Source organism: Saccopteryx leptura, chromosome 12 (genome assembly GCF_036850995.1).
Source record: "Saccopteryx leptura isolate mSacLep1 chromosome 12, mSacLep1_pri_phased_curated, whole genome shotgun sequence".
NCBI lineage: Eukaryota > Metazoa > Chordata > Mammalia > Chiroptera > Emballonuridae > Saccopteryx > Saccopteryx leptura.
Genome location: NC_089514.1, coordinates 4,197,021 through 4,217,302, shown reverse-complemented (window position 1 = coordinate 4,217,302; position 20,282 = coordinate 4,197,021). Strand labels below are relative to the sequence as shown.

Here is a 20,282-nt window from a genome sequence, read left to right as displayed (position 1 = left end):
AGGTTCTTTGCAAATCTAATTGGTTAAAGACCTTGAGACGAAAACTCCCTGGATTCAGGGGGGACTGGCGTCTCTTAACGGAGAGGGCGATCTGGACACAGACGCAGAAATGAAGGCCACGTGAGGATGGAGGCGGGACTGCAGGAATGAAGGGCTGTCCCCTGCAGCCTGGGCTGGGGCACGGCCCTCTGACACCTTGACTACGGACTCACACCTTGACTACGGACTCACACCTTGGCTACGGACTCACACCTTGACTACGGACTCACACCTTGACTACGGACTCACACCTTGACTATGGACTCACACCTTGACTATGGACTCACACCAAAGGAGCCAGCCTCTGCCGCGGCCGCCAGCATGTTTGTGGTCGTTTGTGGCGGCAGTTGTAGGACTTCTATGGGGTCACACACAAGCTCCCAAGACCATCACCTAACAAGGACGCCATGACCCCTCTGCTGGGACCGGGGTCGGGCCATGAGCCTGACAAGAGCACCGGGGCATTGAGGAGATCAGAGAAGGAGTGTTCTCCGTCCCGGGGTGCAGGGGGACCCCAGTGGTGGCAGCAGAGACGTGAGCACCACACAGCGTGGGAACATAGCCACACGCCTCCGTCGGGCTCTCCCCGGAGGGCCTCCCGCTGTGGGGCCAAGCTGTCCCCGACCCTCAGTGGTGGGAGGAGAACCCGTGTCACGCAGAAGCACAGCTCCTAGTGTCACAGGCAGCGACCAGCTGAGCAGTGCCCCCCACACACTTTTGTTTGTCCTATAAGCCCCCATCCACGACTGCGGGACGTCGGGCGGGCAAGTTCAGGGCAGGCTCAGGAGTGATGCGCAGAAGCGACAGCCACCATCGACCGGCGGTGACGTGAGACACGAGGGACTGGGTGGGTGAGGCTTGGCGGGTGGGCTGCCCCCTGGTGTACCCGGCGACACCCCGGCCCGCCGTCTCCGGGAGATGAGGGGCAATGCCTGACGTCGGCTCAGAGAGGGAGCCCACCCACAAATCCCTGGGTGTGACGGAGGAGAAGCATGCCCACAGCATGCCCACAGTCAGAAGGAAACAGAATGGACACGTTGGGTGACACAGACTAACGCAGACCTGGGGACCCGGACAGGCAGGCTGGAGATGAAAGGGGAAGTCCTTCCGAGGCCAGATGAGCAGCTGACGACCTAGCTCACGGTTCTGTTCCTGCCCTGGGCGCACAGGTGGGGCCCCTGCCCGCACTGACCTGTACCCGCTGTCCGCACTGCCCCCTGCCCGCTGTCCACACTGCCCCCTGCCCGCTATCCGCACTGCCCCCTGCCCGCTGTCCACACTGCCCCCTGCCCACACTGCCCCCTGCCCGCTGTCCACACTGCCCCCTGCCCGCTGTCCACACTGCCCCCTGCCCACACTGCCCCCTGCCCGCTGTCCGCACTGCCCCTGCCCGCTGCCCACACTGCCCCCTGCCCGCTGCCCACACTGCCCCCTGCCCGCTGTCCGCACTGCCCCCTGTCCACACTGCCCCCTGCCTGCTGTCCGCACTGCCCCCTGCCCGCTGTCCGCACTGCCCCCTGCCCGCTGTCCACACTGCCCCCTGCCTCCTGCCCCCTGCCCGCTGTCCACACTGCCCCTGCCCGCTGTCCGCACTGCCCCCTGCCCACACTGTCCCCTGCCCACTGTCCGCACTGCCCCCTGCCCGCTGTCCGCACTGCCCCCTGCCCACACTGTCCCCTGCCCACTGTCCGCACTGCCCCCTGCCCGCTGTCCGCACTGCCCCCTGCCCACACTGTCCCCTGCCCACTGTCCGCACTGCCCCCTGCCCGCTGTCCGCACTGCCCCCTGCCCACACTGCCCCCTGCCCACTGTCCTCACTGCCCCCTGCCCGCTGTCCGCACTGCCCCTGCCCGCTGTCCACACTGCCCCCTCCCCGCTGTCCGCACTGCCCCTGCCCGCTGTCCGCACTGCCCCTGCCCGCTGTCCACACTGCCCCCTGCCCGCTGTCCACACTGCCCCCTGCCCGCTGTCCACACTGCCCCCTGCCCGCTGTCCACACTGCCCCCTGCCCGCTGTCCGCACTGCCCCTGCCCGCTGTCCACACTGCCCCCTCCCCGCTGTCCGCACTGCCCCTGCCCGCTGTCCACACTGCCCCCTGCCCGCTGTCCACACTGCCCCCTGCTTGCTGTCCCTGCCTGCTGTCCACACTGTCCCTTGCCCGCTGTCCGCACTGCCCCCTGCTCACTGTCCCTGCCCGCTGTCCACACTGTCCCTTGCCCGCTGTCTGCACTGCCTTGACTGCTGTCTGCACTGCCACCTGCCTGCACCCCACACTGCCAGCCCTCGCTCTGGATCAAGCCTGTTGGCAAGGGGACGGGGACGGAGCCCCACGAAGCAGCAGGAACAGCTGTTTGTCCCCTCCAGCTCACACACATCAGGACTCGAACCCAGCACCGGCCCTGTCCACACAGCCAACCGAGTCCTCGCCTCAGCCTGGTTTGCCTGCCGGGTAATCAAGTCCCAACCTGGGGACAGACATCTCGGCTCCTGCAAATCACTGCAGCACTCGGCAGAAAGCCCCCCAGACCAGTGAGAGCGCTGACATCACGCCGTCCCCAGCACCCGTCTGACAAAGAGGAAATTGCTCAAACGTAGCCGGATGACTCGACTGTCGACGCCATGGCGCGGGCACGGAGGGGAGACAGACGACAGTTCAGTGTCACCCGAGAGGAAGGGGGGCTGTCCCCGGTGACCGCCGTCCCCGGAGGTGGGGGGCGGGCAACCCCCGGGCGGGGACCTCGGGCCTACCTTGGCGATCTGCACACACCAGTTGAGCAGGTACTGGGAGCCGATGTTGTCCTTGTGCTCGCGGACGTAGTCCAGCAGGCAGCCGAAGGGCATGAGCTGCGTGATGAGCTGGACAGTGGAGGTCAGGCAGATGCCCAGCAGGCGGCACACGTGCGGGTTGTCCACGCTGGCCATCACGTAGGCTTCCTGGGCGGACGAGAGGAGAGGACGGCATCAGAGAGGCTGCCCACGGTGGGGGGGGGGTCAAGGGAGAGGCGGGCAGACCCCTCCCACGTAAAGGAGCACAAACATCATTTTAGGTTTGAAAATGCGTCCTTGGGGAGGACAAGCTGGCTCCTAAGGTGGACATTTCCACAGGGTCTCTTATGGATTAGGCTCTGGTGTGACCCGGCACTCTGTGAAACCACACACCCCCGGGGGAATGTCGGGTCTCCCCTTTATAGAGAGCCCGGGCTCTAGTCACCGCTGACGGAAGGATGAAAAAGGGACCCTAAGTCTCCAAGTCTGGCCATCACCGAGGTCCTCGTCATGAAGACCTCGGCCTCAAGGTTAAAGATGCTGCCGTGTGAAATGCTGTCCCCTCCCCACGCCCTGGATAAGACGTGCCCCCTGGATCCTGGGCCGCCAGTGTATGTGGGCACTGCAGGGGTGCGATGGTGGGAGCCCCAGCAGAGGTCCCCTGAGGCCAGCAGGTGCCCGAGGGAGAGACGCCACGTCTCAGCAGAGCACAGGGTGTCCCTGCCCGAGCCGTGGGCACTGTCGTGGTCCTGGGGCCACCTCTGCACGGCGGGACTGGAGGACCCCTTTCGGGCACCTGTCCCAGGCTTTGGAATGGGCAGAGGGCAGGGCATGGACAGAGACTGGACTCAGCGGGCTGCCCAGGCTTCCGTCTAGAGAGAGGCGGTCTGCGTTGCCCCTGTCCGAGCCTCCGGACGGGAAAACCACGCTGCTCTGCGAAAGGCACCCCCCGCCCCCCAACAAGGTTGGCTGGCTGCCCAGGCAGGAGCCTCTGTCTGACACAGACCAGTGAGCAGAGGCTGCATTCGAACCATCTGCTGTTCTTGAGCGGAGGAAGCTGTTTTATTTATGGCCGTGCACACAAGGAGGCCCTCTCTTCTGTCCCGGCGAGCACGAGGGAGTCCCTGGTTCCGACCAATAAATTCTTCCTCTTTCCCTTTAAAGTACAAAGGGCGGTGGCTTTTTACTCGGATCTGGCAGGGACCACAGGGAAGTTCATTGGAGACACTCCCGTGGGTGGAGGGGCAGCCGGGCTGTCTTTGCAGACGTGAAGCCCCCGGGGGGTGCTGGCCATGTGAGGAGGGAGAAGGAGACAGAGGTGGTGGGCCGGAGCCACTTGGCCTCAACTGTCGCCCCGGTCTCACTGCTCCTGGGACGCCTGTGTGTGTGTGTGTGTGTGGGGGGGGGGCTTACCTTCTGGCCCCTCCTCCCACAGTCCCTGTGGTCCTGATCTGTCACCCCTCCCTCATTCCACACCATGGGAGGGCCTTGGTCTGCAGTGCCCTCTACCTCCTGTGCCCTCTGGCTGACTCCTCTACAGGGGAGCCTCGCCTGATCGCCCCCCCCCATCTGAGTTAAACTCTCCTGGCATCTTGCCACGCTGTCCCCGGGGCAGCAGGCTCGCTCAGCACAGCCTGGGAACTTTAAGTGAGAGATGCAAATTCTCGGGCCCCACTGAGAGGCAGGGGGGCGGGGCCCAGACGTCACTCATCATAAATGCACTCTGGCACCTCCTTCCCACCACGCCCTTTGGGGAGAGGCACGCCCACCAGCACGCCAGCCCCGCCCACCAGCACGCCAGCCCCGCCCACCAGCACGCCAGCCCCGCCCACCAGCACGCCGGCCCCTGGACAGCCCAGAGCTCCCCAGCGCCAGCGCCGGCTGGCCCGCCCTGCTGGACGCTGACTCTTCATTGCCTTGATTTCCCCCACGTGTGCTCCCGCTGACTCAGCAAGTGCGGTCAGCCCTTGGGCGGGAGCCTGGGCCTTTTTTTTTTTTTCCTTCCTTCCTTCCTTCACGCCAGTGGTGCCCGCCACAGGGCCGGGCACAGAGCTGCCGCAGGGGCGCCCGGTGGAACTGCGCTGACGCCTCGCAAAGCCAGAATCAGAGCAAACCCCGAGACCGGGCGGCTTTCACGGGCCACAGCCAACATGCAGTGGGCTTCCTCTCGGCCGCAGGCTCCGTCTGGTGGCTCTCCCGAGGGGCTAGGCGCCCCCCTTTCAAGCAGAGTCTGTGTGTCTTTTCTCTGCTCTTGGGACCCTCGTATTGCAACATTAAAGAGTAGACGTTTGGTACGAAGGGACATTCGAATACTCCTTTCGTGTCTGAGAGGGGCCGTCTGTAAAATGTCAGAGCCCGAGAGGGGCCCACCTGCCCTCTGAGGCCACTCTTTGTCTAAAGAGGGAAGCAAGGCCCAGGGAAGCCAACGCCCGGCCCGAGACCGCAATTCCCAGTGGGCGAGCTGGACCCACGGGTGGGAGGATGAGTCTCCCCCCCAGCGCTCCGGCTATAAGGTCCACCGGAGAGCTCCGAGCGCCACGGCACAAGGAGCACGTGTGGAAATCTGTCTGCACTCTCTTTCCACGGCCGGCCCTGCATGTAAACCGGAGAGTCCATGGAAAATTTAATAGGCCTGTGATTGCCAGCAAAGCACAGACCCCCCCCCCCCCACTGCCCCCCGCCCGCCCCCGGCCGGGCCCTCCTCAGTCTGGGAAACTGGACAAGCATAACACCAATTCGGTCCTCTGCCCGCTCCTCCTTCCTCAAGATCTGGCTGGGGCTGGGAAACACATTGTCCTCATTGTGCAGGGGTGGAAATCTGCAGGCCCGGGCAGTCTGAGGGACCCGTGACCTGCAAGGCCGGAGGACCTGCCTCGGACCCAAGGACTGGGGAGCAGAGCCTGGCTGGCTGCGGGTGTCGGGCCACACAGAGCCTGGGGCCCCCCCGCCCCCATCCTATTCCAACCTGGCCCGGCCACAGAACCAGGCCGTGGCTTCCTCCGCACCCCACCCCCAGCCACGCAGGGGACGCTGTTAGGTCCTGCGTCCTGTTCCCTGAGCGTCCCCAGTTAGCGAGCTTTGTTCCCAGCTGTTTGTTTTGGAAACTCAAAAGGTACACCGTGAGCTCCAGCAAGCATGCCTGGTATTCCACAGCGGTGCCCGCCCCCCCCCCCCCCGGCGCCCCCCCCCCCCGGCGCCCCCCCCCAGGGAGCAGCCAGAGCCCCCCCTCCCAGGCCCCCCCCGCAAAGGTCTAAGTCACGTGGCAGGTGTGTCTCTCAGGCTTGGGGACCTTGAAATAGTCTGTTCCTTTGTCCCAGCTGCCAAAATGATTTTTGACTCCTTCCTTCTTGCCGGACATCCCAATCTGAGAACGATTTCACATTAAGCACCAGGAACACAGAGTCCACCAGATGTGAAACTCCCTCAGCAGGGGCATGTCGGACCTTAAAGACTAAGGAGGCGGTACCCCTACAAGTTTTGAACTTTACTGCTTGGTTTTGGGACTAAGCCTTTCCCACCCTTTTTGATATGGGGCGGTGCACTCTCATGAGGAATCTCTTTATGCCTCAGATAAGTGACTTTGTATCAGAGACTTCCTTGTTTGATTTCTACACTATAAAGGTTTTGATTTCTACACTATAAAGTGGGGCGGAGGAGCCCATGCTGGAGGAGAGCAGAGAAAGGCCACGTGGAGGAGAGGAGAAGCAGCCAAGATGGTGGAGTGCTGAGGGAGAAGCCAGTTTGTGCAGAGTTTGTGCAGAGAGAAGGAGATGGGGAACAGAGGTAAATAAGGCTGGTGAGGTAGAAAACTTTGATTTTAGGAAACTGAATAAGTCAGTGGCTTTGGGAGCCCTGAATGGAAAGGGAAGTGTTTTCCCACTGAGTGTATTTCTTGCCTGCCAGGTGCAAGCTAGGATTAAAGCTAATAGCCCACCAGTTCTTGGCTCCGTTGTTTCATTGCTGTCTGTCCGAATCAAGTGTGAACCTGCATGGCCCAGGCGGCTGTGATGGTGGCTGTGGCTACTGGCTTACACTGGTTAACTCAGCCACCGAGAGCAGCTGGGACCAGATTTCACAGGGCTGCAAGCTGGGACTCCCTGCCAGATCGCTGAGGTTGACAGAGATGCAGGGAGTGGGACCCTGTACAAATTCTTTACAAGCTCATCAGCATTTGAAAGAAGGTGCCCAGCCCCAGGGGTGGGTCTTCACCTTATCTTCTATTTCTCTGCCCCACAGAAGCAGACTTCCTCCAGTGTTAGGAGTCCTAGGGGGGCCCTTTTCAGTAAAAAACGACTTCCTTCCGAAAGCACAGCTATTGTCTTGGACAATGGAGCCCTGACTCTGCCCGGCAAATATTGTTGACATTCGCATGTTTGACATCACTTGGTGAAATTTATCAGGATGTCTTGAATGAGTCAAGGAGGGACTGAAGTTAGCAAAGCTTCAGGAAGGCTTTTTCTTTCTAACAGTTGATGGGAGGGCGCTGGAGCCCTAAGGGAGGGGCCTTCCCAAACGTCTGCTCCGCTCTATTTCTCCCGGTTAGGCTAACAGGAGCTGACATCGTGTTAATAGGACTTCACATTAATTTGCGAACCATTACAACGAAAGATAATGTTGTTTGATCAGTATATCATCAACGTGGGGGGCTTTCTACACCCCCCCCTCTCTGTGTGAAGGTGTCACCTTCCATTTAGAGGAGGGTGGGGTGGGGAGTTGAGAGGTGGGGGCTGCCCGGGGAGTCGGCAGTACAGCCAGCTCGCCTCTGGAAAGTTCACTGCACCCAAACACATTTTAAAAAGGCCCCTGTGGGCTCTGCTTACTATATACTCTGGGGGTTAGAGACCCGAGTGGGGACGATCATGTCTACCCTTTGTCCTGCTGGGCTGTAAGGCAAACTGCATTCCCTTGATGTTTGAGTGGTTTGCCTTTTTCTATGACCCTGTGTCCCTAACCCACCGTGGAGGCCTTCACCGCCTTGCCCACAGGCTCTTCCTGGGGACCAGAGAGAGAGGCTGAATCACCCACACAGCAAGCAGACGCCTGGCGGGGGGCCTTTTTCAGAGTTCCATCTGCTGGACCCCAGCCCTTCCCAGGGCACTCAGGAGATGCCCGTGCACAAGGCTTCTCCCTGGGCATGCGCTCAGGTACTTACTGCCCTTTAAAAGGGACTCTGTGGTAACTTAGCAACTGTTATCCCAGAGGCGCGGTTTGTCCCTGGGGCCTCCCTGAGCAGCTGCTGGGGGTGGGCTCTGCCCAGCGCCAGGATGGGCCTTTCTAAGGGTCTTCAGCCCCCACACTGGTTAGTCAGGGCTCAGAGAAGGCGGAGAAAGTTCAGCAGAATCCAAAGTGTGGACCAAAAAGGGGCCACAGTCTAAACCCGAGAAGCTCAGGGGAGGCTGACAAGGTGGGCCGGACCAGCTCAGAGACCGAAAGGGACCACACAGGACGGTCTCACCCCGAAAACCCGTAACCGAGAGCGGGTTGTGGCGGGGAGTCCCGTCCTGGGCCCGCAGCTTCCTTGACAAAGGTCGGCCTCCTCCTGCAGCGAGCCTGTCCCCTGTCTGTGTGCATCTAAGATGACCCGTCTCTGAAATGTCGGAGGAGACTTCCCTGCCAGACCCCTCGGGGACCAGCCCTGGGGACCAGAACCCGAGACCACAGAGCCCCTCATTGTTATCTTGTCCCCCAAACGCCATCTCCCTGTGCCGACAATGTTAACTACCAACCACCCTGCACCCACAGGGGACAGGGGTCTCCGTCTCCCCGTTTTACTGTCTTATCCAATCCCAGAGGTCTCCCCACTTTGCTTCCTCCCATCCCCCGAATCCACCACCGATGGGTTTCACGGAACCCTCCTTCCTTACGTCTCTGCCTTGGGTTCTAACGGATAAAATAAACTGCAGAACGGTCCTTCTTTGGGGCGTCTCCCCAGCCCACCGGGATGCTGCTTCCCACCACTGTCAGAGGAAACCCCCAAGGCCCTCCTACAGGGCTCGGCCGCCCAAGTGAACACATAATAGTCTGTAGAACATTCCAGAGACTCCTCCGTAAAGTGACAATCGGCAGACGCTGAAGAAGGACGTGGAGATCATTTTGGGAGAAAGCACAGAAGGCGGGTGACCGACTGTTCATAGAGCCAACTGAGCACCGTACTATGAATTCTAGACACCTTTAAAATGTCACCTCAGAGATAAGACAACTTGATGGAGCAAGGTGACCACGAATTTCAGAGTCAGAGACGGGCTGGAGTCCTACCCCACCCCCCGTGGACCTGAGCATCTGTGCGCTTCCATCCTGGTCGGGGAGATAACAGGATGGGAGAGGGGAGTCTTCTCGGTAAGACAAGGCCTGAAGGGGGCACTTAGGCCGACTAGAGTTACAAGTAAAAAGGACCTGCCAGGTGACCACTGAGAACGTGGTGACGAAGAAAGTTTAAACCAGAGCAACGTGCCACCAGCCACGAGACACGTGGGCTCCGACATCCAGGCCTGTGGACAGCCAGAGAACAAAGTGGGAACTCACATCGAGAATTTCCTTGTTGGCTTTGGGAGACGTGGCTTCTCTTAACTCCTTGATCGCCACGGGGATTTTCACCTTCTCGCCCTCCGGGATCCAGAGTCCCTACAACCGACCGACGGAAAGAGAGAGAGGGGAGACATTAACCGGCGGTCATCAAACCATGCAACATGGGACATTAGTCGTGACGCTGTCCAGAAGGGCCAGGGACAAGGAGCTCAGCTCCGCCCTTCCAAGGCCACCGGAGCCGGGAGCCATCATGTCTCAGCAGCTCTTCAGCTCTCGTGTTCCACGGAGCCGAGCCGTTAGATAAAACACCCTAGGCTCGTGCCAACTATAAAATCAGTGTGCGTCCTTTCTTCCAGGATTCTAAGATACCGGGTCAGACTTTATGCGGAGAGGATCGAGGGGGAAAGAATGAACTAAGAGGAAGCTGTTTTGATACGGGCTTTATTTGGATGCTGTTCCCGGGACCCCACTCGTGCTACCCGCCCCTCTCCAAGGTCAGCGCCGTCGTCTGTAAAAATGTTTGTCTGTGTACAAGTCTCACAGGGACACTTATTTGTCATCATGAATATAAAAGATTTCCTCTCGACAACTTGGGAAAAACCTTGGAGTTACCCCAACTCTCAGCGACACAAGGAGCGGATGACCTAAGCGGATGGCCGCTGGGGACTCTGGGTTCCCTCACCCAGAACGTGGGGAGCCGCCTGCCAACCCACGTCCCCGGGAGCATCCGTGCCGTGCCTCCCGAGTTCTCACCTTGTACACCGTGCCGAATGCGCCGGAGCCCAGCACCTTGATCTTCTTGAATTCCGTCTCCTTTAAGATCCTCAGCAGAGCCTGGTTGGGGGCTTCTCCGCTGGGCGTCAGCGGCTCTACGAGCTGTGGGGAGACAGGTGAGTGACAGTGACGCTCGCCCAGTCTCCACGCAGCATGTGCACCGGGAGGCGGGGGTCAGGGAGGGCCGGGCACACGAGGCGTGGTCATGCTTCAGCTCAGAGAACTTGCTCACTAAAGAGGCGACATGGCCACCTTCTCTGAAGAACTTCATAAAAGACACACAGGTGTCCTCGCACCGAGAGCCTTTCCGATCCAACCGATCCAATTTCTACTTCTGTTTTCAGGCCCATTTGTTTCACGGAAAACATGTGGTTGCAGAACATTATTATATGAGTGTCACTTTGGTAGCCTGCTGGGCCCCCTAACACACAAGTGTCATGATGCTACTAGCTGGTGTGGGTCTCTCCTCCTGGGGACGCTGGCTTCTGACACTGCTGGACACAGATGCTGGGGAGGACCGGCCCTAGGGAATGACCATGTCAGGAAGTAGCACCTTCAGAGGCAGAGCTCGGAGAGGAGCAGCTATTGGCGGGTGCGGACAAGGACCTTTCCCAGAGTTCCACCTGCTGGACCACAGCCCCTTCCACAGCGCTCAGGAGATGCCCGTGCACAAGGCTTCTCCCTGGGCATGCGCTTAGGGACTTACTGCCCTTTAAATGGGACTCTGTGCGTAACTTAGCAACCCGTGGTGCTTACGTTATCCCAGAGGCATGCGCATTGCACGGGATGGATGTTCCACCATGCAACCAATCGGATAACTGGCTACTCAGATTCTCTCTGGTTTTCCCATCACAGGAAAGGGAGCATAAGGATACAATGGCACATTCCAAGTAGGAAATCTTAAAGGTCTGCGCAGGAGGGTCCCTCTTCCGGTCTGGGGCAGCGAAGGGGCGCGCGGGGCAGGTGCGCCGGCGGGCAGGGCACGCGGAGCGCGCAGGTGCGCACTCACCTCCCTCTCCTGCAGCAGCCGGCGCAGCGTGCGCTTCCGGACGATGTGGCGCCTGCGCAGAAGCAGGCCCACGCCGAGGGCCACCACCACCACGAAGAGGAGGCCACCCACGATGCCGGTGGCGATGGAGGGGATCTTGGGCCTGGAACGAGGCGGAGACACATGTGCGGGAAGGTCAGGTACGTTCACAGATTTCCTGACCTGCGCATCTGACCTGTTTCCTGCCAAGGCTGATACACTGACACCACTGTATTAAAGCTCCCAGAAAGTGACATTCTGGGCCGTTTCCCAAGGTAGGAAGGAAAGAAGAGGTCAGAGCTGTAGGGCTGCGTTTCCTACGCCTGGCCCTCCCCCCCCCCCATCCCCAAGCGGCTTCTTTGCATTATCTTTAATTGACCTCATCTGGACCTCTCCAGATGACGGTTATATTTTAATCTGTCGATTTGAGAAATCGCATTAATTCACAAAGTAACTCAGACTTCCGTAATGCTTTTCATGTGCATTTCTATGTATCTCTGTGCGCTGGAAGCCTAGCCCTGCACGTAACATGAGACAGGCGTTGTCGGCTGGCCAGGCTGGGGGAAGGGACCCTCTCAGTGCTGCTGAGACTCCCCAAGAGTCCTCGGTTTTCAAGATGGGGCCACAGCCACGTGAAATACTTTATGAATGAGCTCGGAGCAGGCTGTACAGGGACAGGAGTTCCCATAGAAGGCATCGCTGTCCTTCTATGGAACAGCGTATGGTGAGGGTGGCATCTTGCAGCCTCAAACCTCGTGGACAAGGTTGTGTCTGATTTCAGAGCAAAGAGCTCAAAACTGAGGTTCTGCAGCTCACCCGGGAGCAAGCCATCTGAATCAGGAGAGTCCAAATTTAGGATATAAAGTTGTTATTCTTAAGTATCTATGCCATTTACAGCTACGTTAACAAATATCCAAGATTAATGAGTAGCATCGTTTGCCCATAAAAAAAGGGGTATCTTCCTTACAAATTTCTTGTTAGTCGGTTAAATGTATTTCATGAAAATGCTGTTGACAATGCTTTCTTCTTAGCGCGTCCAAGAGGCATCTCCTGCATTAGTTACTGTCTTGCTAATCTACGCAGTGGGAGATACTCGGTTTCTGCTGTGTTGAAGGGAACAGTGAAAGTCATGTAAGGCGTAATTTGTTACAGAGGATGGGCTCCACGTGGAGCCGCGGTGAGGGCGTGTCGATGAAGAGTGAGTGAAAAAAAAAATTAAAAAAGTTAATACAACAGAGGGAGGTCGCTGATGGGTTCCAGGTTGGGCAAGTCTTGGAAACGCTTATTATGAAGATGCTGGTTGTGGTATGAAAAACGGAATGTGAGCCGCGTCCTCTTAGGCTCAGTGACGAGGCAGGAATGGAGAGAAGTCTTTATCCCTGAGAAACTGCCTCGTTTTTGGTCTTGAATGTTTCCCCGGCAGTAGGAGGGACCCGGTTATCATGGCTAATTCTGGGGGGAAGAGTCAGCTGACACTGAGCTGGGCACTGGGGGCACATCCCGCACCCCCTCCACCGGAAGCACCCCCCCTCCCGGCAGAGCCAGCAGGGGGTCTCTGTGTGGGATGCTGAGCTGGCCCAGCCTAGGTCAGAATCGGACCGGGCAGAGCGCGGTCAGCAATGCAGCAAAAGCATGACCTTGGCCCACAGTGTTTGGTCGTTTCTGACCGGGTCCGTTAGACACCCAGCGCTCGCTCACACTTACTCACCCATTTGTTGTGCAGCCTTCGAGACCTGGCCCCGCGCAGCTGTGGGAATGGAAAGAGAAATACACACTTTGATCATTCTCTTCTTGAGCATTTTTTTTTTTTCTTGGAGAACTGTTATGAAATCCCAAGGCAGTCCCAGTTTTAGTCAATCGTAAGGCAGTGCTCTCTCTCGCTTAGTCCTTAACCCAAGAGGAAACTGGAGCAGAGGCTCCGAAAGACGCCCGAGGTCACGGCTGCGTAAGCGGCAGATGCGGGGTGACCGAGGCTCAGCGCCTCCGGGACTTCCCGATTCCCCGCACACCTGGCTTTCGCTGTCTAATGCAGTTTGAGGTGGAGAAGGGGTACCTTGCCCTCAAGCCATTAAAACCACAACATGCCTCCATTTGGGGATGGGGATTAACCACTGATTTATTATATGCATTCATTCACTTGTGTCTTCGCTCTGCAGATACTTAGAGCATCTGCCCTGTGACCGGGACTGTTCTAGCACTGAGCAGAGGAGAGCGCGTGTGGCCCCCACTATTGAAACGTTTCTCCGAGTTTTGTCGACTTGGGTAGAGCAGTCTCACCGCGGGATCCGGACTCTCAGGGTGGGCAGAACAGAATCATTTGCTGGGCCATGCTGGTCCAACTGGGGGCCAGGGGCGTGGGGAGAGGAAGACGTGAGTCTTGGGCAAGGAAAGGCTGGTGATGATTTCAGACCCAGATGGCCAGGCACGGGAGCTGGTTTTATCCACGGCATGCCCCTGCTGCTGCCGTGAGCACGGGGACCCCCTGAACCCACTGACTCTGGTCTCGACCCTCTTCACGGACCCCCCGGAACTGCTGGAGATATTCTCAGTGTGTGGACTCGCCAGACGGGGAACGTTTTGTTCTGTGGTGTGTTCTTTTCCGGGGGCCAGGCCGTCACTTACCCATAGGTGCAGTTTGGATGGCACAGGTGGCAGACGTGATTGGCATCGGCGAACTTCCAGACCAGCGTGCTGTTTTCACCCATGACCCCAGCCGGGCAGGTCTTGACACAGTGCGGGCCGTCGATGTGGTGGGCACACTTGACACAATTGTCCGGTCCCTGCGCCGAGGTGGAGAAATACATCTGTGTGTGTGTGTGTTTCATTTCCAACATGGAAGTAACTTTGTACTTAATACTTATGAAAAAAAAAAAAGTCAAATAATGTTCTGAGAGTAGAAACAAGTTTGTCTGCGATTGTGCCTGCTTGACCGGGCTGCTGTTAAAAACATAAAAGAAACCGTGCTCTCTGGTTTGTGACATTTTCCTAACCCCTGGTGGGCGTCTCGCCTCATCCAAACGGTTTCTGACTGGGCCTCGTGCGTGTTTCTGCCCATGGTGGTCAGGCGGACTTTCTTACACATCATATTTGTGGTTCAGGGAGGCTCTCGGGGAAGCCGGACGCGCCGAGGTACGTTTAGGAAAACCCACGTGGCACGACTGTCCCCGAGAAGGAGGTGGGTGGGCGTCAGGGTGGGGAGTGGGGGGGCTGCCGGCCCGACTGTGTAACGTGCTGAATTAGATTCTGGAATGCTGACCTCATGCTTACATCCTTTAAAACCTTATTACCGCCCTGGCTGGTTGGCTCAGGGGTAGAGCGTCGGCCTAGCGTGTGGAGGACCCGGGTTCGATTCCCGGCCAGGGCACATAGGAGAAGCGCCCATTTGCTTCTCCACCCCTCCGCCACGCCTTCCTCTCTGTCTCTTTCTTCCCCTCCTGCAGCCAAGGCTCCATTGGAGCAAAGATGGCCCGGGCGCTGGGGATGGCTCTGTGGCCACTGCTTCAGGCGCTAGAGTGGCTCTGGTCGCAACATGGCGACGCCCAGGATGGGCAGAGCATCGCCTCCTGGTGGGCAGAGCGTCGCCCCTGGTGGGCGTGCCGGGTGGATCCCGGTCGGGCGCATGCGGGAGTCTGTCTGACTGTCTCTCCCTGTTTCCAGCTTCAGAATAAATGCAAAAACAAAAACAAAAACAAAAAACCTTATTACCGAGCGTGTTGTTAAGAAGGTGAGTGTCAAAAAGTTGTGCTGGGCCTTTCTTTAAAACAATTCTCCAAAAAGGATACACTAATATTACGTAAGAACCTGAGGATGTTTGGTTAAAACAAGAAGTGATGAAATGCATTGGAAGTAGTGGCCACGGGCTGACACTGTCCTCAGGGTGCCACAGGCTTCCGTGCTTTGTGGGAGAGCCGTCAGCGTTATGTCCGAGGCCATGCGACAGAAGAGGGGCTGGGCTGTGTGGGGGCTTCAACTCAACCGCAGCCCCCGACCCAGCGTGAGGCCGCACACCCCTTGTCTGGGAAGTGGGCTTGGGTGGCTGTCCTTGGCAGCTCTAGGGCCACACGGGGTCCCCGTCAAGGGCCTGCAGCTGTGAAGGCTTCTCCCCGGGACGGGTGGGTGAGTGACAGGAAAGGTGGTGCTTACATGTCCGGTGCAGGTGACGTTCATGGCCTGGGGCAGGCATTCCGGGTGGCACTGTATACACTCGTAGTTCTCCACAAACTCCCTGGGCTCGCTGAAGGCAGGGGGAGAAGAAAGGAAAGTGATCAGTGCTCCCCCGCCCGGGGGGAGGGGACCCGGCTTCAGAACAGTGGCTGGTGACAGCTGTCTGAGACTTCGGGTGACACAAGTCACCTCTCTCAGAATGTCGCCACAATATTTAAGTAGAAGTCCAATCAATGGTCAGGACCTGAGATGGACCTATAATGTAATAAACGGACTTGAACGTTCTCCGCTGTCATGATCAACCACACCCGACGCACGGACTTCGCTGAGAATCAGAACGCCTTCCTCGCGCTCTGCTACAGGCGCTGGTTTTTGGATAGGGCGGATGGCGAGCCAGCAAGTGGAGAGACGACAAACTGGCCCTTCAGTGGCACCCTGTCCGCCGTCAGAGCCACGCCCGGTCAGTTCAGCAGGCAGGGAGCGGCGGCTGCGGTGGCCGCAGGGAGAGGGGGACCAGCCCTTCCACGCCACAGCTCGATGCCGAGGACCCAGCCCGTACGAACGGAGCAGAGGTCAGGGAGAGGGGGACCAGCCCTTCCACGCCGCGGCTCGATGCCGAGGACCCAGCCCGTACGAACGGAGCAGAGGTGTGGAACAGTTCGCCGTCCCTCAAAGACTGTGCGGAGCAACGTGACGCAGGACGCCGATGTCGGATGGAGGAGGAAGCAGGAGCAGGCAAGAAGAAGACAGAACTCGGACGGGTGGCTCACCGCGGGGCCGCGCTCACTCCGGGCAGGGAGTGAGGGGCGTGAGCAGTGGAAAACGTGTCCTGTGAGCGAGCCCTCCCTGTCAGGGAGATTGGCAGCCTTCTACCGTGCCACACCCGCAGAAGGAGCCGGTCTCGCAGAGGGACCCGGCGCTGCTGGACACCAGGGCGCTCTAACGGAACGCCACCGCACCACCGAGGTGCTTGCTTTCATCACGTCGTCTTTCCAGAGAGAGGTGGAAACGGAACAGGAAACATCAGGTTCGCGCCCGCCTGGGGCAGTAAGGAGGGCACCAACGTTCCCTGCCTGTTGCCACAGCCCCGGGGGGCATGTGGACGACTCCGCTGGGTGCGTGAGCCTCTCAGCTGAGGGCTCGCCTACCGAGAATGGAACTTGGTCCTCTCTCCCTGGCCCTGACCTGAATGTCCCTGGGCTCACGCTGTGGCCCAGGCTGTGGGACAGGGAGGAAGACTTCCTGTCGCCCCCTCATTCTGGCGGCTCCTCCCTCTCACACAGTTTCCCTTTTCCTGTAAGTTTTTGCCCCTGCCAGTCTCCAGTCATCAGCCCTCCTTTCTTATTCATTCATACTTAGTCCTTTTTTCACGCGTGTGTGGTCACTCAAAGACTCACATCCATCTCGAGATTCCCATGGAATCAACGGACTGTTCATTTTTTTTGGACTGATGTCAAATCATCTCAACGAGGGTTGAGTGAGTGTCCGCGTCTCTGTCTGTGGCTATAGTTCGAGTTATGTGCACTGTTCAGCGTTTCTTGAACATAAAAATTAACCGGGGGGATGGCAACCTGTGTCCATCGAGAAGCGGGTACCGCAAAGGACGGGCCAGACGGCCACGGCCTTGGCCCTGTGGACCGCCGGTGAGGCTCCGTGTGTCTCGGGAACTTTGTGCGGCTTAGAAAAAGTAAGGTCTTTTCAGAAAAAGACACTCTGATCAATGACCAGGTTGGATTAAGTCATGAAAAGAGTTTGTTCCTGTCCTCCCGTGATTCCCAGTGGCCAAGAAACCAACCAAAACAAAGGAAAAGATTAAAAAAAAAAAAAGGTTCAAACTGAACGGCTACAAACTCATACACACCTCCCCACGTCTCGTTTCATCGAGCAAAGCAAAGGGGGACCCGCCCCCCCAGAGCGCCTCCCCCCTCCCTGCAGAGCGCCTCACCCCCCCCAGAGTGCCTCCCCCCTCTCCCCAGAGCGCCTCACCCCTCCCCCCAGAGCGCCTCCCCCCCCAGAGCGCCTCCCCCCCCCTGAGTGCCTCCCCCCTCTCCCCAGAGCGCCTCACCCCTCCCCCCAGAGCGCCTCCCCTCCCGCCAGAGCGCCTCACCCCTCCCCCCAGAGCGCCTCACCCCCCCTGAGCGCCTCACCCCTCCAGGACGTTGCACTTGTCCACGCACTCCCCGTCCCGGCTGACGTTGCGGCACGACACGCAGTCCGTGGGCTCCGGCCCCCAGCAGCCCTCGGACGAGCACAGCGGGTGACAGACGCGGCCTCGGGCCTCTGAGGAGACAGGGAGCGCAGGCCGTCAGGGGCGGCCTGGTGACCGGAGGGACGGCTGGGGCAGCACCCGTGAGTAACGTGCTGAGTGCTCTGGTCTCTTCAGCTGCACAGTCACACGGGGGCCCCTGGAAGAAGCCAGGACCCGGAAAGGCCCTCTCCTTGAGGCCAACGGCAGGGAGCCCATTCCCTACTGGACTGGGCCTGGGTAGCCCTGTGCCGACGGTGACGGTAGGGAAGGTCTGTTTGCGGTGGTCTGCCGGGAAGGCGCTGTGCCCGAGAACATCATTCAGTTCTCTCCCTAGCACGACACCGTGGGGGTCGCTACCTCCGTTTACAGCCTAAGGATAGGAGGGAAGTTGATGAAGGTCTTGAGGCTAGGAAGGAGCAGGGGCAGGGGGGGAAGGAGCAGGGGCAGGGGGGGAAGGAGCAGGGGGGAAGGGGGGAAGGAGCAGGGGCAGGGGGGAAGGAGCAGGGGCAGGGGGGGAAGGAGCAGGGGGGAAGGGGGGAAGGAGCAGGGGCAGGGGGGGAAGGAGCAGGGGGGAAGGGGGGAAGGAGCAGGGGCAGGGGGGAAGGAGCAGGGGGGAAGGGGGGAAGGAGCAGGGGCAGGGGGGGAAGGAGCAGGGGCACGGGGGGAAGGAGCAGGGGGGAAGGAGCAGGGGCAGGGGGGGAAGGAGCAGGGGCAGGGGGGGAAGGGCCAGGGCCAGGGGGGAAGGGCCAGGGGCAGGGGGGGAAGGAGCAGGGGCAGGGGGGAAGGAGCAGGGGCAGGGGGGAAGGGGCAGGGGCAGGGGGGGAAGGGGCAGGGACAGGGGGGAAGGAGTGGGGCGGGGGGAAGGAGCAGGGGCAGGGGAGGAAGGAGCAGGGGCGGGGGGGGGAGGAAGGAGCAGGGGCGGGGGGGGAAGGAGCAGGGGGAAGGAGCAGGGGCGGGGGGGGAAGGAGCAGGGGGGAAGGAGCAGGGGCGGGGGGGGAAGGAGCAGGGGCGGGGGGGGAAGGAGCAGGGGGGAAGGAGCAGGGGCAGGGGGGAAGGAGCAGGGGCGGGGGGGAAGGGGCGGGGGGGAAGGGGCGGGGGCGGGGGGGAAGGACCAGGGGCGGGGGGGGGGAAGGACCAGGGGCGGGGGGGGGAAGGGGCAGGGGCGGGGGGGGAAGGGGCAGGGGCGGGGGGGGGAAGGAGCAGGGGGAAGGGCAGGGGGGAAGGGACAGGGGGGAAGGAGCAGGGGGGAAGGAAGGGCCGGGGGCAGGGGGGAAGGACCAGGGGCGGGGGGGGAAGGAGCAGGGGCAGGGGGGGGAAGGAGCAGGGGCGGGGGGGAAGGAGCAGGGGCAGAGGGGAAGGAGCAGGGGCAGGGGGGGGGAAGGAGCAGGGGCGGGGGGGAAGGAGCAGGGGGAAGGGCAGGGGGGAAGGGACAGGGGGGAAGGAGCGGGGGCGGGGGGGGGAGGGGCGGGGGCAGGGGGGAAGGACCAGGGGCGGGGGGGGGGGGGGGAAGGACCAGGGGCAGGGGGTGAAGCCGGACTTGCGTCGGCCAGTGGCCAGTGGCCAGGGTCCCTACACAGGGTGATGGCACCTGCCCGCTTCAGCAGCTGGCTATGGCTCTGAACGCAGGAGAGGAGATGCCAACGTGAAACGTTCATCCCGCTGCACACGCACACGCACACGCGTGTATGGGCGTGTCAGCCACAGCCGTGGGAGACTGAAACGAGCAGGGAGGAGCCTCCAGCTCACATGGGATGTGATGTAATTAATCCTACACTGAGTCCTGTGCCCGACAAAGCGGGCGCAGCCTCAACCCCGAGGGCGGTGTCTCCTAGGAGATGAGAAGGGTCTGGACGCGGTTCTGCCAACGTCCCGTGGTCACGTCACGAGGAGGAACACAGAGACCGCTTCTCACGGGTCCCTCAGGAGTGACTACAGTAATGTCAGAGTTTGGGGGTGGCCCTTCCATGCTCCACATCGGAGGACAGGACGCGCCGCCCGCGGTCCCGCCGAAGCGTGACTTACTGCAGTCCTTCTCGTCCCTGTTGCCCACGATCTTGCTTTTCTGACTGGAGGTCCCAAACAGCTTTTTCCAGTTGATCGTGTCTGCGTAGCACAGGTTGCGGTTCCCTGAAATGATCACGTCTCCGTCGCTGATCTCCTTGAGGGACCGTAGTCCCAGGGACGTTATGTCCAGCCCGACAACCGCCAGGGAAAACCGGCCGCTGGGTGGGAGGGAAGAAAACGCACGAGGTGAGAAACGACAAACAGGGAACACCCTTCCAAAGATTTCACTTTGCTTTCCGGGACCACTTGAGATTTACTGCCGTCCATTGGACCGTAAGTCCTGTTGCGAAAGGTATGTGTCGTTAACCTTTGAAATTTCCAAGTGTGCATTTTTTTTTTTATGTCCCTCCAGAGAAAAGCGAGTCTCTTATTCATTTAGTATCTTTAATCCCAGAGGCTCAGTAGGGGCTGGAGAAAGGTCTTAAGGTCCCTTGTTTTATTCACTGTGTGTTTATTTGCCTGGGAACTGAGAGCGTGTTCTAACCTCTCAAACATCCAAACAGAAGACTTCAGAAGTCATAGGTTCATTTTGCCATCCATCCATCCATCCACCCACCCACCCACCTGCCCCCTCACTGAACAAACATTTGAGGTAATGTGTGACTAATTCTGTGTAGCTGGTGTGTGTGTTTCCTGCTCTCAAGAAGCCCTGTTTCTAATGGGGATACAGTCATA

The 20,282-nt window shown here is 59.7% G+C and overlaps 1 protein-coding gene across 3 annotated transcripts in view; it reads right to left on the bottom strand.

The window, feature by feature from the left end:
- Positions 1–20,282, bottom strand: part of LOC136383830 (epidermal growth factor receptor-like) — a 123,243-nt gene that overhangs the window by 14,486 nt on the left and 88,475 nt on the right. For all 3 annotated transcript variants that reach the window (XM_066353712.1, XM_066353710.1, XM_066353711.1), the window contains exons 12-20: positions 19,566–19,765; positions 17,443–17,575; positions 15,275–15,365; positions 13,754–13,911; positions 12,840–12,878; positions 11,114–11,255; positions 10,084–10,206; positions 9,328–9,426; positions 2,788–2,973 (exon numbers count right to left, since the gene is read on the bottom strand). In XM_066353712.1, coding sequence (XP_066209809.1) covers positions 2,788–2,973; positions 9,328–9,426; positions 10,084–10,206; positions 11,114–11,255; positions 12,840–12,878; positions 13,754–13,911; positions 15,275–15,365; positions 17,443–17,575; positions 19,566–19,765 — 1,171 coding nt within the window. The remainder of the gene's footprint in view (positions 1–2,787; positions 2,974–9,327; positions 9,427–10,083; positions 10,207–11,113; positions 11,256–12,839; positions 12,879–13,753; positions 13,912–15,274; positions 15,366–17,442; positions 17,576–19,565; positions 19,766–20,282) is intronic.